Source organism: Labrus mixtus, chromosome 13 (assembly GCF_963584025.1).
Source record: "Labrus mixtus chromosome 13, fLabMix1.1, whole genome shotgun sequence".
Classification (NCBI taxonomy): domain Eukaryota; kingdom Metazoa; phylum Chordata; class Actinopteri; order Labriformes; family Labridae; genus Labrus; species Labrus mixtus.
In genome coordinates this window covers 16443493-16459085 of record NC_083624.1, presented here as the reverse complement: position 1 = coordinate 16459085, position 15593 = coordinate 16443493, and the positions used below count along the sequence as shown (strand labels likewise).

The 15593-nt window shown below is 39.8% G+C and overlaps 1 protein-coding gene and 1 long non-coding RNA gene across 3 annotated transcripts in view; one reads left to right on the top strand and one right to left on the bottom strand.

Annotated features, from left to right (window-relative positions):
- glsb (glutaminase b) overlaps positions 1 to 15593 on the top strand; it is a 39330-nt gene that overhangs the window by 20640 nt on the left and 3097 nt on the right. Inside the window, exons 9-17 of one of the 2 annotated variants that reach the window (XM_061053901.1) lie at positions 862 to 920; positions 1990 to 2056; positions 2346 to 2396; positions 2714 to 2890; positions 4673 to 4804; positions 5535 to 5627; positions 13662 to 13723; positions 14585 to 14661; positions 15469 to 15532. In XM_061053901.1, coding sequence (XP_060909884.1) covers positions 862 to 920; positions 1990 to 2056; positions 2346 to 2396; positions 2714 to 2890; positions 4673 to 4804; positions 5535 to 5627; positions 13662 to 13723; positions 14585 to 14661; positions 15469 to 15532 — 782 coding nt within the window. Of the gene's footprint in view, positions 1 to 861; positions 921 to 1989; positions 2057 to 2345; positions 2397 to 2713; positions 2891 to 4672; positions 4805 to 5534; positions 5628 to 6590; positions 11904 to 13661; positions 13724 to 14584; positions 14662 to 15468; positions 15533 to 15593 lie in introns of those variants that run through there. The other variant, XM_061053902.1, reaches the window with a different exon arrangement.
- LOC132987085 (uncharacterized) lies at positions 11936 to 12197 on the bottom strand. Its single transcript, XR_009675577.1, has 2 exons — positions 12087 to 12197; positions 11936 to 12048 (listed from the first exon to the last, which is right to left on the bottom strand). It is a non-coding gene; the product is annotated as an uncharacterized LOC132987085 (long non-coding RNA).

The following is a 15593-nucleotide window of genomic DNA, read 5'->3' as shown; positions in this document are numbered from 1 at the left end:
CAGTAGTTGGTAGCACATTGTTGGTTTGCCAATCCGCCAAGAAGCAGAAAGAAGAAGTAGAAACCATGGCAACCACTTGCAAACTTAGAAACATCCCCAGTTAGCAGGATGGACTGTTATTTCTGAGACGCCAACAACGACCCTCTTCCTACTTCTGCTGCGCGTATAGGACAGTTTTTGAAGCGAATTTCGTCGTATAGGGGTCCACTTCCTTGTTTGAGCATGGTGAAGTGGTCTCGGACACACTACCTGAGTACGGTACGCTCCTGCAGCCACATGCCCGATGTGTCCTTGGGCAAGCCACTTAACCCCGATTTGCTTCCTCTGCTTCGACGGGTATAAATGTGTGTGAATTGGATTAGTTAATACTGATGATGTGACCTGTTGTGAAAAGGGCTTTGAGTAGTCAGAAGACTAGATGAGTGTTATAGAAGCTCAAGTCAATTGACCATTTAAATAAAAAAGTCATCATAGAATGACACTTTTTTTTAAATGTTTAGTTTTGGGCTTTGAATTGAATGCCTTTGTTAAAGAGAGGACAGAGGATAGAGTAAGAAATTGGCAGAGAGAGCGAGTGGGGAACAACATGCAGGAAGGAGCCACAGGTTGGATCTGAACCCGGGACGCCTGAATGGAGGACTACAGCCCCCACACATGGGCCACGTGCACTAACCACTAGGCTACCGGCAGCCCAAATACAATGACACTTTAAAGTTATTATAGAATTGTGACACTGCTGTTGTGACCCTAGAAATGCTATTAAGCCAAACGTTTACGATGGACAGGCCACTACCTCCCACAGAGTTTAACCTTGTACCCTATCGTTCATATTGTTCCTTAAAATACTTGCTTTCCCTCCAGGTCATGAACTTTCTGAAAGAAATGGCCGGACACGAGTATGTGGGTTTCAGCAACGCCACGTAAGTATCTCTGCATCATGAGTTATGTTTTCAAGATCTCTTGTTTCACTCACCAGAGGAGCACGCACAGATAACAGAGGACCAGCTACACTCGTTGACGTCTGCTAACTATTATACCTGTAAAGCTATTTTCTTTACGCTGGGAAGCATCTGAACATCTTTATTAGATTATAAACTAAAGAAGGCTTTAAAGGTTTTAAACTAATCAAGGCTTTAAACTTAAATAAAGGCGTCAGACAAAATGAATATCTCTGTCAATATGACCGGCTGATAAGATGACACTTTAGCTTTGTGCTTGTACCCCTCAAGCTCACGACTCATCGTATTATCTTATACCATTCACTACATCTGACCGGTAAAAAGGTTAATAAAGATTTTTTTTAAAAAGATGATCTTACATGTTGGCTTAGTTGTACTTGTTTTCTTTTAATGCCTTGTAATTGGATATATGTTTTAAAAAGCATTTCTTTATGACCATGCAATTAAAACATGCATGATTCTATGTTTATTACACTGAAGGACACTTGATGGTCTAAGCAGTTTTGTGTAAAGAAGAAGGAAGCATATTCTGGTTTTGGCAGCAGCAGTTGATCCAAATTATCAGCACATTGGCAGAAATCTCGTGTTGCGGTTACTCTGGTTGCCAAAGATTGCGATGTGAATCGGTGTTTAAACACACGGGACCTTTCCCCCAGTTTAGCTGCAGTAAGGAAATGCAGGATTTATTTGTATGATTGAGGTTGCCCGACTTTCTTAGGGCTGGGTGACGGAATCTGTGCTGTAAAGGTCACCGTCATGTGCGTGATATATGATGACATAACATGCTAACAGTGTGTGTGAAAAAAGAGCTGACGCAGGGGCTCATGTTGCGGAATCATCACATGTTAGCAGGAGAGATCAGATTGTACTGAACACACGAGGGGCGGGCTGAAGGAATTTCATCGCACCAGTGACAACACACACATACAAACACACACACACACACACACACAGACACACCCTTACACACACAAAGTGCAAATATTTCCTTCCTCTATGTAATGGGCATGCTTTGTTCTTTGTGTTTCAGATTCCAGTCAGAGCGTGAGTCAGGGGACAGGAACTTCGCCATCGGCTACTACCTGAAAGAGAAAAAGGTTCGACCTTCGATGAGTCATTTCTGCCTTTGTTTTCTGCAGAGTCTCTGTTTGTTTCAACTGCTCTGAAAAAGTGAAAAGCAGCAACTGTGAGGATGGTTGGAGATCACATTTGCTAGAGAAGCAAACTTTATAACATCTACTGATTAAAAGCAGAGCTTCCTTAGTAGACATAAAAAAAAGTGTTGGTCTCTTCCTTCTCTGAAAATGTAGCAACATGAAACTGTACAGCAGATGATAAATGTTCATCTCTGACCCCTGCTTGTTCTGAACTCTCTTTTCTCTGCAGTGTTTCCCAGAGGGGACCGACATGACATCCATACTGGACTTCTACTTTCAAGTGAGTGTAGCTCTGATTTCCTTTCTCAGTATCGAGTATCAGCGCTTACTTTAACATTAATGACATGTTCTGCCTTCACATTTTCTGCTGCTCTTCCTACTATGTTGGGAATGTCAGTGATCTGATTTCTTCTTCATAACTTAAACGGCGTATCCTTCTCTTTCTGTCAAGCTCCCTCGTCATGTTTTCTTCCTTTATAAGCTTAAAATAGCGTTGTCAATAGAAACAGACGGGTGGCAATTTAATGAATTTACACCGTTACCCGAGTGGCCAGAAAGGAGAAATGATACAGACTGTCCTCTGTTTGAACCCCCCAGCTTTGCTCCATCGAGGTGACCTGTGAGAGCGCCAGTGTCATGGCCGCCACCTTGGCTAACGGCGGTATCTGCCCGATCACGGGTGAGCGTGTGCTGAGCCCCGAGGCGGTGAGGAACACCTTGAGTCTGATGCACTCCTGCGGCATGTACGACTTCTCGGGACAGTTTGCTTTCCATGTAAGTAAACAGCCATGCTAGAGTAAGAGGGAGGCAGTTTATGCATTCATCTCTTGTTTTAGCTATACGTTGTTTTAATGATGCAATAGCCCTTCATGCGATTTAGAAAAAAAAAAAGCACAAAGACGTAGTCGTGAGCTACATACCTGACTCACCCTGAACCTTATCACGTGTTAACCCCTTCAGATGAAGCGTTTTGATGCAAGGTTGAAAGAAGCAGCTTCTAATGACTGCATTGATGTTGATTGATTTATGATTACACACTGCTACATGTGACTTTGTAAGGCCACACTTAATTGTATGCCGTTAATTTAGGACAAAGATATTCCTTGACTCCATTTGCATCTTTTATTTTAATATTATGTCAGTTAAACTGTCCGTCATATTATCAGGCCTGTTAGTTTAGCTGTTATGTTATTTCTGTCTGTATCCAGTGACGCTCACGGTGCATGTATTTTCCTTATCTTTAGACATCATGAGTTTTACAGGTTAGGTTAATTATTTTATTATTAGTTTGATATTAACCCACAGGTAATAATCACAGATAATTCTGAGCATTTGGTGGTTAAAAACAACAGCTAATAACTTTCACAACAAGGCCGTAAGACTCTAACTAGACTCTTCTCCTCTGTCGCTCCCGGTGGTGGAATGAACTTCCAAACTCCATTCGATCTACAGAGTCCCTCTGCACCTTTAAGAAAAAGCTAAAGTCCCAGCTCTTTATGAACAACTACGACCTTAATGATATTGATTATGATGATTTTTAGGAGGGTTTTGATGCTGATTAGAACTCTCAAGAGCAGCAGTCAATATTGTTGTTTATGACTACATATAAACAAACAAAAAAGCCAGATATAAAGCTGTTCGTTTGGACACACTGACGTTGTTTCCTCCTCTAGATCTTTGCTTGTGTTGTACTTACTCTCTGATGTATGTCGCTTTGGATAAAAGCGTCTGCTAAGTGAATTATAGAATTGTAGTTTATATGTAAATGTTACGAGGAAAGCAGAAGAACCAAAGTCTGAGGATTATCTGGTCTATTGAGGTTCTTCCGCTGTGACCAGTATGTGAATAATAAGAACTATAGGGAAGGATTCATCTCCATTTTGAAAAACAGATGTAAGTGGCATCATGTATGCTTTTCATTAAGAGACTAAACACCTAAGCCTCTGCATCTTAATGGTATTCTGTCATGTCATTTTGTCAGAGCAGAGGTGTTTGCTGTGATTAAATCGCAGATTTTAATTAGAAAAATGCAGAGAGATGTGGGATGTGTGAAATAATCTTCTGCATTTTAATTCTTCGTTATAAACCACATATGGTACAGTTAGTTTCAAAAGCACAAGTGATGGAGTAATTTTAATCGATAATTTCTTTTTGCATTAATGGCAGGAATTCAGTGAATGGTAAGTGTGCTTTGGAAGCCGTTAACACTTTGAATTTGGTACGGCTGAAGTACGGCTCTGGTACTTTGAATTGCCTTGTTGCTGTATAAATAAACTTCCTTGCCTTGGTATAAAACCTGATAAAGTGCTTTTTTGTTAAATGTATAACAAAAAGGGAAATGCTCATTGAAGTGAAGAATCTAAGTTATCCCTACATCTACACTTTGCAGTCATTCTTCAGTTTATCACAGGACAGACTTGGATGGATTTCTCTAATAATGAATCACTGAAGAAGTCTCTTAGCTGAATTTCCAGCACTGTGTTGTTTCCATGCTTTTACTGCAGATCCACCCAGCTGATCCTCTGTTACGTAACCCGTCTGTTGTCTCTGTTGTAGGTCGGTCTGCCAGCCAAGTCTGGAGTTGCAGGAGGGATCCTGCTGGTTGTACCCAACGTGATGGGTATTATGTGCTGGTCACCTCCACTGGACAAGCTTGGCAACTCAGTCAGAGGAATACAGTTCTGCACGGTATGTAGGCTGCAGGACCGGTGTCATAGATCAATGCATGCATGCTAGAAATTAGTGCAAAAATTCTTAATATAATACTTTTTTAAACATCCCAGAGCAGAGAAGTTTTTTTTGTTGTTAAGATAACTTGACAGAGAAATGTTGAACAACTTCAGGGACATTTAGCATAGCACTAATTAGAGTCAAGAACCATGTCAAAACTTCCATTAAGATCTTAAAATGCATTGTTTCTATCCATACTGGTTAAAGTGGTTAAAGTGTAGTTATCAATCAGATATTGGCATTTGAGTTGTTTTCTAATCCGGTCCCTTAAAATCTAGACTTGCTTTACGCTGTCTGACATTCCTAATGGAAACACAATATCATAAACACTCAAGTGTCCGATGGAAACAAGGTGAACTCTCTGGCATTGTGCAACAGTGTCCTTGAGGTGCCTGTTCAGCTTGGCTAACACTTTTTTACTCAGACTGATTCTGTGTGATCAGTCAGTAATGCTTAATTAATGATTACCTAGAGGCCAGACCGGGAGACCGAGCTCTGACCGTATGACAGGGTGCATGAATCTCTGCACATCTCTTCAAAGGGAAAGCTCATGAGCTTTACAAAAAGTGTGCTTACTGCTGAAATCATTGGCTTTTTGACTTCTAATAATAATCACAATAATAAATTGAATAGTACAGGGTAAATGTATTCTTCTGATGTATTCATCGGACCACCTTTTTCATTTCAGGATCTGGTGGAGCATTTCAACTTCCACAACTATGACAACCTGAGGCACTTTGCCAAGAAGCACGACCCCCGCAGAGAAGGAGGGGACCAGAGGGTAAGGACATATAACATCATGTTGTGACAACACAACCATCCAAAACAGCACCCTCATCAGACACACTGACCATGACACCTTCTCTCGCTGAATGTGGGCGATGCTGAGGTTACTGAGTTCAAACTGAGCCGCTCTTAGAATTCTCCAGACGCTGTTTTCTAGCTGTTTGATCATCCTGTACATACACTACGTCTAAAGCAAAAACATATATTTTGGATTGTTTGTGTTAATTCTTTCTACCACTATTTTTTTACAAATTTTTTTTCCTTCTTGTTTGATCTCTTTTATGAGTGTCAATATTGTTTACTTTGCTTCTTATTCAGCGTACAAAGAGAAGCCAAATGAACTGAACTGATATGCAAAAAAAAACATTTTATGCCTATTTTTTTGTTAAACAAATCCTGGCAGAGCTATGAGTGAAATACACGGAGTCCCAAAAAAAAACTAGAACCAAAAAACAATGTGTTCAGACCAAACGATAAGGGAATAGAAGGCGGCATATAGATGCAATTTTATGCTTAATCTCCTCACATCCCAAAGTTGCATCAGAAATGGTCCATTAAAAACAAGTTCACATTAAAGCTGTTGCAGGTCTTTTCTTGCAGACAGACATAACAAAGCAAGAATTTTTACATTTTAAAAATATGCATCATTCTGCCACTATCTCAGCATCCTCCCCTCCAGTTAATTGGGATAAATCTCAGGATTAGCTGAGGGGTGGCTTGTTAGTGAAACTGCAACTCACAGGAAACAGATGAACAAGTGCTCCACAGCTTTATTCTGTCATGGTGCCAGGAGGATGGATATTGTAACAAATGCAAACAGTCACGCACTGAGCAACCTGAGGAAAATAATATTTGCTTTTGGTCTGAACACAGCCACACTTACACATCCACAAACACTCACACACTGACACACACAGAAGGAGCAAGACTAATTTGTTATTCGTGTCGATTGAAACAGCTGCAAACCTTCGGACCCATGGATTATGAGAGTCTCCAACAAGAGCTAGCTCTGAAAGCCCCTCTTTGGAAAAAGGTGTCCTCCACTGAGTCGCACCAGGACTGCTCCACCACTGTAGTCTATAGGATGGACACTGTCGCCAAGTGAAATATTAGGAGGAGACCTACCTGTACTCCCCCTGCCCTCACTTTCACCTCAACTGATCTCTCTCCCCACCCCCCTCAAAACACCACCATCAGCTTCCCTCACCCTCAAATATTTATACAGAAATTATGAAGAGGATTATTTATTGTTTATGGAGTGTGAGTGTTACTGTTCGGATGGACTGGGAAACTTCTGTTTTTATTTGTGATGGAAATATCTACTGCTTTTTTTTTTTCTTTTTAAAAAAAAATCTGATATCCAAATGAGCTCGTAGCCTCATTCTGTTTGTTGCTTTACTTTGTGCAGGATTTGGTGTTCAGCGTAGAGGTGCTGCTATGGTTTCTTTATACCCACCTTTAGTGCAGAATCCTCTAAAAAGCTAAGAGTTGATTTGATATTTAATTGCATTTAAGTAACAACCATAAAAACAGTATGAATGTGTTTGTATAATGGGATCCTCTGTTGAGACACTTCTTAGAATCACAGTCTTTAAAAGTACATTCAGACTCCTTTATCAGAGATGATTACTTACTGTAGCTCACACTAAAGCCTCAGACGCCTGTGACGTGATGAATACACAGGATACATGCATCAGAACAGAGGATGGAAATGGCAGTATGTGGATTTTTGTTGAAAAGGAGGGGAGTCGAAGGAGAATGTTGTTGACACATGAGTTAGCTGTAAATAACTAGGCTGGAGTGCAGCAGTGTTACGTCAAACATGACCTAGTTTCTAATTTAAAAACAAGAGCTGTGTCTTCTGAAGGGATTTTAATAATGTAGTAGTAGTTTGCTTTTTCAATCTTAGTTCAAACCTAAAACCGAACATTTATAGAAGTTGACATCATGATAGTGTGAAGCTTCTCAGCCTTCTGAGTCTGAAAACAATGGGCTGGTTTGAAACTTTTAGCTTTTGAACCTTTTTTATTGCTTTTTTATGTAAAAGTAGGACATTTTTTAATGCACCTGTGCAATCTTTCTGTAGGTGTCTAAGCTCTGACAGACTGTACACTCTCCTAGAGATGTCTGCGGTAGGAAAAGGCAGATCATTATAATTTGAGCTGAGTGGGAACCTCCTCTTGAAGGCACTTTGCATGCAACATGAGTTGCAGGAGATTTTAAAGGGCGCACATGTGTTTGTGATTTTGTGCTGCACGATTACTGCAGATATTCTAGAAATTATAGGGCGAAGTGAAATATCTAAATCGCTTAAGCTGAAATCATTTTCATAGACGTCGAATGTGCACCAAACAGTGCTGCAGAGACACCCCGGCCTACAGGTCTTGTTCTTTAGATTCAGGTAAATTGTTTGTTTGGCACTGGCCCAAACAAAGTGATGCAAGAAGATCATTCCCACTGATCTTGTAGCATATTGCCTTATTACATCCCTCAAAATAATTGTAATATGATTTGTATTCCATTTCATGCAGCCCTATCTTTGACTGTCAGTGTGAACAGTCAATAAACACTTGAATAAAGTATCAGTAGTGCCTTCTCTGTAACTCCATAAACAGACTTTAACTGTAGTCGTGAGAACTTTTGGACCTTTATTCAGAGTGAAGGCTGAGAATCATTTTGCGCTATGCTGACTTCAACACAGACTGCTCATTAAACAGAACCACAGCTCAAACTTTAAACTGTCAGTGTTTGTGCCTGGATCACAGCTGGTGCACATTTTTTTCTGAAGGAATGATGATAATGTGTTGATAAGAGGTTTGCTATTCTGAAATGTTCAAAAGAGAGTTGAGAATACAGAAAACAGGCTTACCTTGAGGCTCTGTTTGTCTGTGTTTCATCACTCTGAGCTGCTGTTGAATTCAGATTGGAAAAGGTGTGTTTGTGTGTCGGGGGGGGGGGGGGGGGGGGTTTGTTATGCCATCTAGCTTAGCAAATATACTCTGTACGACGTCAGCGAGGGATAGTGTGCGTTCATACCTGTAACCTTCAGGTGAAGCCCCTCTCGGTCGGTATGGTTGGACCAGTCCTCACACGCTCTTTGACTTGTCAGGTGACGTCTGCAGGCTTTATCTGCGGGGTCGACTGGGCTGCATTCCAAAAAACATTGCTGTATGTTTACCATCTAGTTCAAACAGGATGTCTAGAAATGAAGCAGAGCTTTGTACATGTGCTTTAAAGTTCTGATAGATATAAGGAATGGTTTAAAGCTTTAGAGGATGCAGAGAGCAGGTAGAGCTGGGTGTTTGACTGAGTAAGTCCTGACTAAAAGTGAGAGTCAGGACCATGTTGGTGCATCCTTTGATTACATCCAATCCCTGTAGAGTATTCTATGTGTAAATAATTCTGCTCCAAGGCCGACGGCAGGATGACACATTAAACGAAGAAAACAACTGATAGTATGGCACAGTATCAAACCTCACAACATGTTATTGGACTAAAAAAAAAAATCAATATATTTTTATCTACATCGAGACTGAAAGAGGTCAAAATGTTTATGTTGTTTTTTCTCATTCAGACAAATAAAGTTGGGAAACTTAATATGAAATACAAAAACATTACTACTTCGCTTAAAAAATAAATAAACAGCGTTTAACCTTTGAGGAAAAAGAAAGCTTCTTTAAATAAATCTATCACTAAAGTCAGTGACACATCCAGCTCTGGCCGCAGAGGAAGGTGCATTATTTTATTCATTTCTATATCGTCGATGCTGCAGAATAAAATGTGTTTTCGAATGTAATTTTCGAAGTAAGATACCTCTAGTCTACTGATGCTACAGTATGCAAACACCCATATGATTCAGTATTGTGTGTAAAGTTCTCCGTGTTACTCCCTCAGTGATGTTGTATCCATATACATATTTAACTGTTCTTCTAAATGTACATAGGCAGGTGTATATAGCGTTGCGCTGTGTGTCTGGATGTGGGTGATAATCCTCAGCAGCAGCACAGCAGAGGGTGTTGAATATTTCCCTTCAGACGTTCCCGTTCATGATATCGTCTCCTCCAGGAACTAGAAACGTTGCACATGACTGTGAAGTCAGCTGATGACTTAGATGTCACTCTCCTGCGCCTGTAGTGAATCTCTGTGTTATTTAATCATGTCTAAGACTGTGTGAGCCATGTGGGGTGTGGGCACCGGGTTTGACATGAGCTCAATGTGACGGCTGCTGAGCCAATAATACTCCGTTATTCATTTGTCATGTCATGTGAAGGTATTTCTCTCGTTTTTATTTTTTTTATTTCATGGACTGTTCTTAGTGTGTTTTATCTTTCATTATTGTGTGGAGGTACGACGTATTCAAAAGCCTCTGTCATCATGAATGTTGGTTTGTAGAATAAACTCCATCTCCTTAGCGCTCCTTCAGTCTTTTCTAAAGTTTAAAACAAGCTGATTTGGACCTGCTGGATCTCTGTGCTTTCTGCTGACGGTGTTTCAGTCGACTTTCTTAGAAAGAGACGAGCATCAGCCTCAGACAGTGCTTCTGCTTTTTAAAGTTATAATCCTTAAGATTGTCATTGATATAAAATTCCAGACACACAATAATATCCACAATAATCTGCTACGATCGTCAGATGTATTTGAAATCATCAGCTGCCTCTATTTTAAAGTTGGCATTGCCAGTTGTGGAGTCACCCGTACCTTTGCTTGATTTGTGCTCGAGGGAATTTCAAGACATGATGAATGATTTAATGAAGGAGAATAAGAAAGGACCAGAGCCTTGATTTACATTTTGAACCCAAACTTTTAAATATAAACATGACTGTTCTGTTCAGCAGAGTTTTGGCTGCATTACTCTCATGGCTGCATTTGGAGACTCACACAAATTATTTCTAAATCTCCTAACTGAGCCCTCAAACTTTATAAAGAAGCCTTTCTGAGGCATTTTGGTGAATTTGTGTTTGCTATTAAACTCACACAGACTGTTAAAAAAGAATGGGGTGGCCTCTGCAAAAAAAGTAGTTCACAAAGTGATGTAATGCAGAGGAACAGGAACCACCTGTAACCAAAGGTGGATTCAGGATTATACCTTCAAATGTAGAAACACAGAAGATCCTAAATGTGGTCGATTGTTGCTCAGGATGGGGATCCATCAGAGCAGCGATGATATATTCCTCTGAGTGAGTCATGGAGGCAAATACTTGATTCAGATACTTGATAGTTTAAACGAGTTGCTCTCCTCTCAGGTCTGGTCTCATCCTTACTTTTCCAGATCAGAAACTTTCTCTGAACCTCGAGTGAATCACTCTTTTATTTGTGACCATGTGCAAGCTTTGTGTTTGCTGCTCTGACATCATTCCTCCCTCACAGGCATCAAAAAACATGAACTAAAGTTACTGCATGTTTTTAAGACTGGACCAGATCCACACTATGACCAATCAGGGTCGATTATCTGATCTGATGAATAATCAGCGTAATGGCTCTTTGCATCAGGGTGAATGATCTATACTACTTGAAGTTTGGTAATTAGCACTTACTCTGTTCAATCAAACGGATACTGCGGGGCTTTTGAATGCTGTTACCAGGTTCTTAAGGGTTATGTAATGTTTCATAATGCTCTTTTTTTTTGTTGCTTTAAGAATTTTCCTCCTCCCTCTTGCATGTTTTATTTTTGTATGATTTCATGAACATGTTGTCGATTCCATGTAATCATGATGTTGTAAACTCCCCTTCCACATGTCATTATATTTGTTGATGTGTGTCTTAAACACATTTTACTCTGAATATTTAAAAATTGAATATGAATTCATCATTTATTATCACTCCCATTGCAATGTGGTGATCTTGGAATTGGATGTCTTTGCCATGAAACTGGATTTGAATGTAGAAACCAATATTTAAAATCGGAGATTATTCTCTGGAGTTGAAGTCAAATTAAAAAGTTTTTAAAAAGATTAGTGTTATGGGTTGTTTAATCCCAAATGCTTTAATTCAAAATGTTCCCAAACACAGCCACACGGGATGAAGTCACACAGTTCCAAGGTCATGGCTTTTTCTCTGTTTTCTTTTCAGTCACTCAATTGTTGTTCTGTATGTAAACATCTCCATAACCCTCATGATTTGTCCTCCTGTCTGCCTGGAGGAAACAGGTGTGACCTGCTCTTCCTTCACTGTTCACAGCAAATAGTGCAGGGCAGACATGACAGTGAAAGTGGTGTCATTTTTTTAAGCATGTGTCCCTTGTTTGAAAATTAAATAAAGCAATGTTAATGGATTTCTCTGTCCCCATCACTGTTTTTTTGAAGGTTTATTTTTTGGCTTTTTAATGTCTTTATTTTAGATAGTGGGCGGAGTCAAAAATCAGGGAGAGATAGTGGGGCAATGACATGCAGGAAAGAATCCACAGGTCAGATTCGATCCTGTGCAGTCCGCTACGAGGACTATATCCTCTGTACACGGGCGCGCGCACTAACCACTAGGCTACTGGTGCCCCGTCTCAATGTTTCCAAACTGACTGATTGTGTTCTGTTTGCCTAAAACATCACAGACATAAATAGTTAGAAGAGGAGCCTTCTAAAAAAAACAAAAAAAAGCTTTGTCGAGGAATAATCACAGATCACATAAAACATTAAAACTTGTATCCTCGATTGAATGAGAGTTTATTGTGAAAGTCTTCAGGAAATGTCGGATTGTTTATGCACCGAACAGATCACTCATTCTCACCTGTCATGTTACATAACACGGCAAACGACAAACTCTTCCAGTTTTGCAGCTTCAACCACAAGGCGTCAACATGTTTTTGTCTCTTTAAAAACGACACCTTTCAAACCTCTATTATAAATCTTTTAAAGAGCAGAGAGTAACGAGCCCAGACAGGTGTCAACAAGTAGAAAACAACTTCAAACGGTTCTCATTTATATCTTGAGTACTTCATGATGGGTGTTTGTTTTGCTGCGAGTACTGAAGTAGTGTTTATAATTCTTACTAAGGGTGCTAAGAGCTTTGCATATATACACACTTTTTACATATTTTTGTTCACATTTTGTTACTGCGGCTTATTTTTTATTTTTTTCCAACGTTAAACCTAGCTTGTCTGCCCTTGTTGGGTAAAAACATTTAGTGTTTCCTTGCATATTGAACCGTAGAATAGCGTCACACTGTCATTGGTAAATGCATTCTTCAGGACACCAGCCTGTATAGTTAGTCAGACACAGGTTAGTATCTGTCCTCATGTCCTCACGTCTCCAGTGTTTCTTTGTTTTCAACTGCTCAGAGTTTTGCTTGTAGGAAATGATTCATTGCTGTTGGATGGTAAGTGTGAACTGATGCAGGGCTCTCTGTGTGTTTGTGATAATAAGCTGTGTCCCTCTGTGTTGGATTCTTGTTCTAATTGGGTAGACATAGTGGTGTGTGCTGTGGTTGTCATCTGAAGGAATTCTGTTTCACATGAAACATTAAAGTCTGACTTCATCACCATGAAAAAAAACAAAAAACTAACGACTAACAATTTCTCCTTATAGTATCATTCCCCTCTTAGCGCTGTAACTCTACTGTTGTCTATAGACTTATAGTGATGCTTTAACTGCTGCAACGCTGTAGTTTAAAAAAAAAAATGTGTAGCAAGCAGAAAACTGAAAATAGTCCCAAACAATGCAAACACATGTTTTCTCCTGTTTGAGTTATCGTGACCAAACACACCAGTGTCTGTGCTGCTGTTTTGGGAAATGACCTTTAACCTCAGACAGTGTCTTCAGTGGAAACAAACGTGTTTGGGACTGTTTCATAGACCGAGTCTGACAGTATTAAGAGACTGACTAACACATGTTGGCTTTGTGTTTTTTCTTGGGATGATCACATCGTATCCCTCCAGTCTTGTCCTGAAATATTGTATTTATATTTCACTCTTATGTTGATACATAAACAAAGGACTGAAACTGAATTCCGCTCAGTGTTGATGTAAAATTAAAGCGACATGTTCAAGTCTGAGGTCCCTCTGCAAATATTCTCTCTTTCTGTGTGTGTCTGTCTGCAGGTCAAATCTGTGATCAACCTGCTGTTTGCTGCCTACACAGGAGACGTGTCAGCAATGAGGAGGTGAGCGGCTCACACTCGCGTCTCTTCTTTACTTTTACTAACACATATCTTTCACAGTCGATGTTTGGCTTTTTCCCTGCGTGTGTTTGTGTTATTCTTTATTTTCTGATGCTCACAAAGATGTAAAAGATGGCAATAATCTCCTGTACTTTTCCCATTGAGTTTTTGTTGTAAACTCATGTCTTATTTTATTCTTTATGCCCTCACATAGGAGCATACTGTAAAATAATAACATCATTCTGTATTGAAGAAGGATTTAAACAAATGTTTGAGACCATTAACCTATTATGAAAATGTTCCCTGAGTTAATTTATCAACTCAGAATGAAACAGGGTTGTTGTCTATTAGACTTCTTTTGCAAATTGTGGGATTTCCCCCCCCCCCCCCCCCGGTGGCCATTAGAAATACTGCAGGATTTATGCACTTCAGCAATATATATTAAGTAATTACTTCTTGTACAGTCTATGAAACAGACTTATGTTAAATCCAATATTGTTCACATTCATGTTTACAAGCTTGCAGTCTTCTTCTTTACTGGTAAAATGCAGCCTGACTTTGAGTATTACTGCCCCCTGTAGGTCAACATGGTTCACTGGTTCATCCTCCTGAGCCTGTATAAGACGACTAACATAAATAAAATGCTCCATTTTCATCTTAAAGGTCTATACTTTCACAGGTCCTTACAAAGAGTTGTGTAGTCAATCATTTTAAATTGATTATCATAGAAAACTCGACTTCGTTTGATATTAAAGTGCCAGGATGCTTCTCTCTTGTCCAACTCTTAGCTGTTAAAATTGAGAATATAATGTTTTATGTTTTAAAGAATGCAGTTAATGACTCTTAAATCAACGTAATGTGCAGGTTCGCTCTGTCATCCGTCGACATGGAGCAGAGAGACTACGACTCCAGGACGGCTCTCCATGTTGCATCAGCTGAAGGTAACACGCAGTCTTAAGTTAACTCCTTCATCTGTTATTTTCATACAGTGCATGACAATGTTATTATTACAAGACTATACTGAGACTAAACACTGATGCTGCTGGTGGACATGGTTATATATATACATGTATATCTGTCTGTTTAGAAAAGTGGACGCTTTTATCTCTGTGCCAACAACTTCGAAGCTCCCTGACGATATTTACATTGCAAATGAATTGTCCTCATATTCAAAGCCAGCCCTAAAAGTTAGAAAGCTTCTCTAGGAAGGAAGTTGTGCAGCCACGACAGAAATTAGTTTGATTCTCGTCTGTCCAGAAAGAAAGATTTATTTCAGTTTTCTTTAGCCTTTGTTTGATAGGACAGTGGATAGAGTAGGTAATCGGAGAGATAGAGAGCATGTGGGACTGGAGCCCGAGCTGGAGGACCAGAGCCTCCATAACTCAACAATAACTTTAGGAAATTAGATATGAAGCAGTCATCAAGACACAGAAGATACACAAAGGATCACAACCACCCGGAGCCAGAGACGGAAACAGTTCAGACACACAGCACAGAAAAGTGCATTAAGTCAAATAAAGTGCTGTGCAGGAGGTCAAATGAATTAAAATGAATAATCAAGCTATAATAGATACTATGAATGAGGCAAGCCCTAACCACTAGGCCATCTGCCACATACTTTAATTTTCAACATGTTAGTGGTCATTAGGTACATAAAGTATAGAGGGGAGTAGGAGTACATAGCTATCTCATCAGGTTATATTTAAATAGTTCTCCTTTTTCACTTAGTAAGTTGTTTGTGCTTTCAGGACACACTGAGGTGGTGCGCTTCCTCCTGGATGCCTGCAAGGTGAACCCCGTCCCCAGAGACAGGTGAGTCTAGATTCATGAACAATGACACACGCAGTGGTATAGTGCAGGGTACACGGAGTAT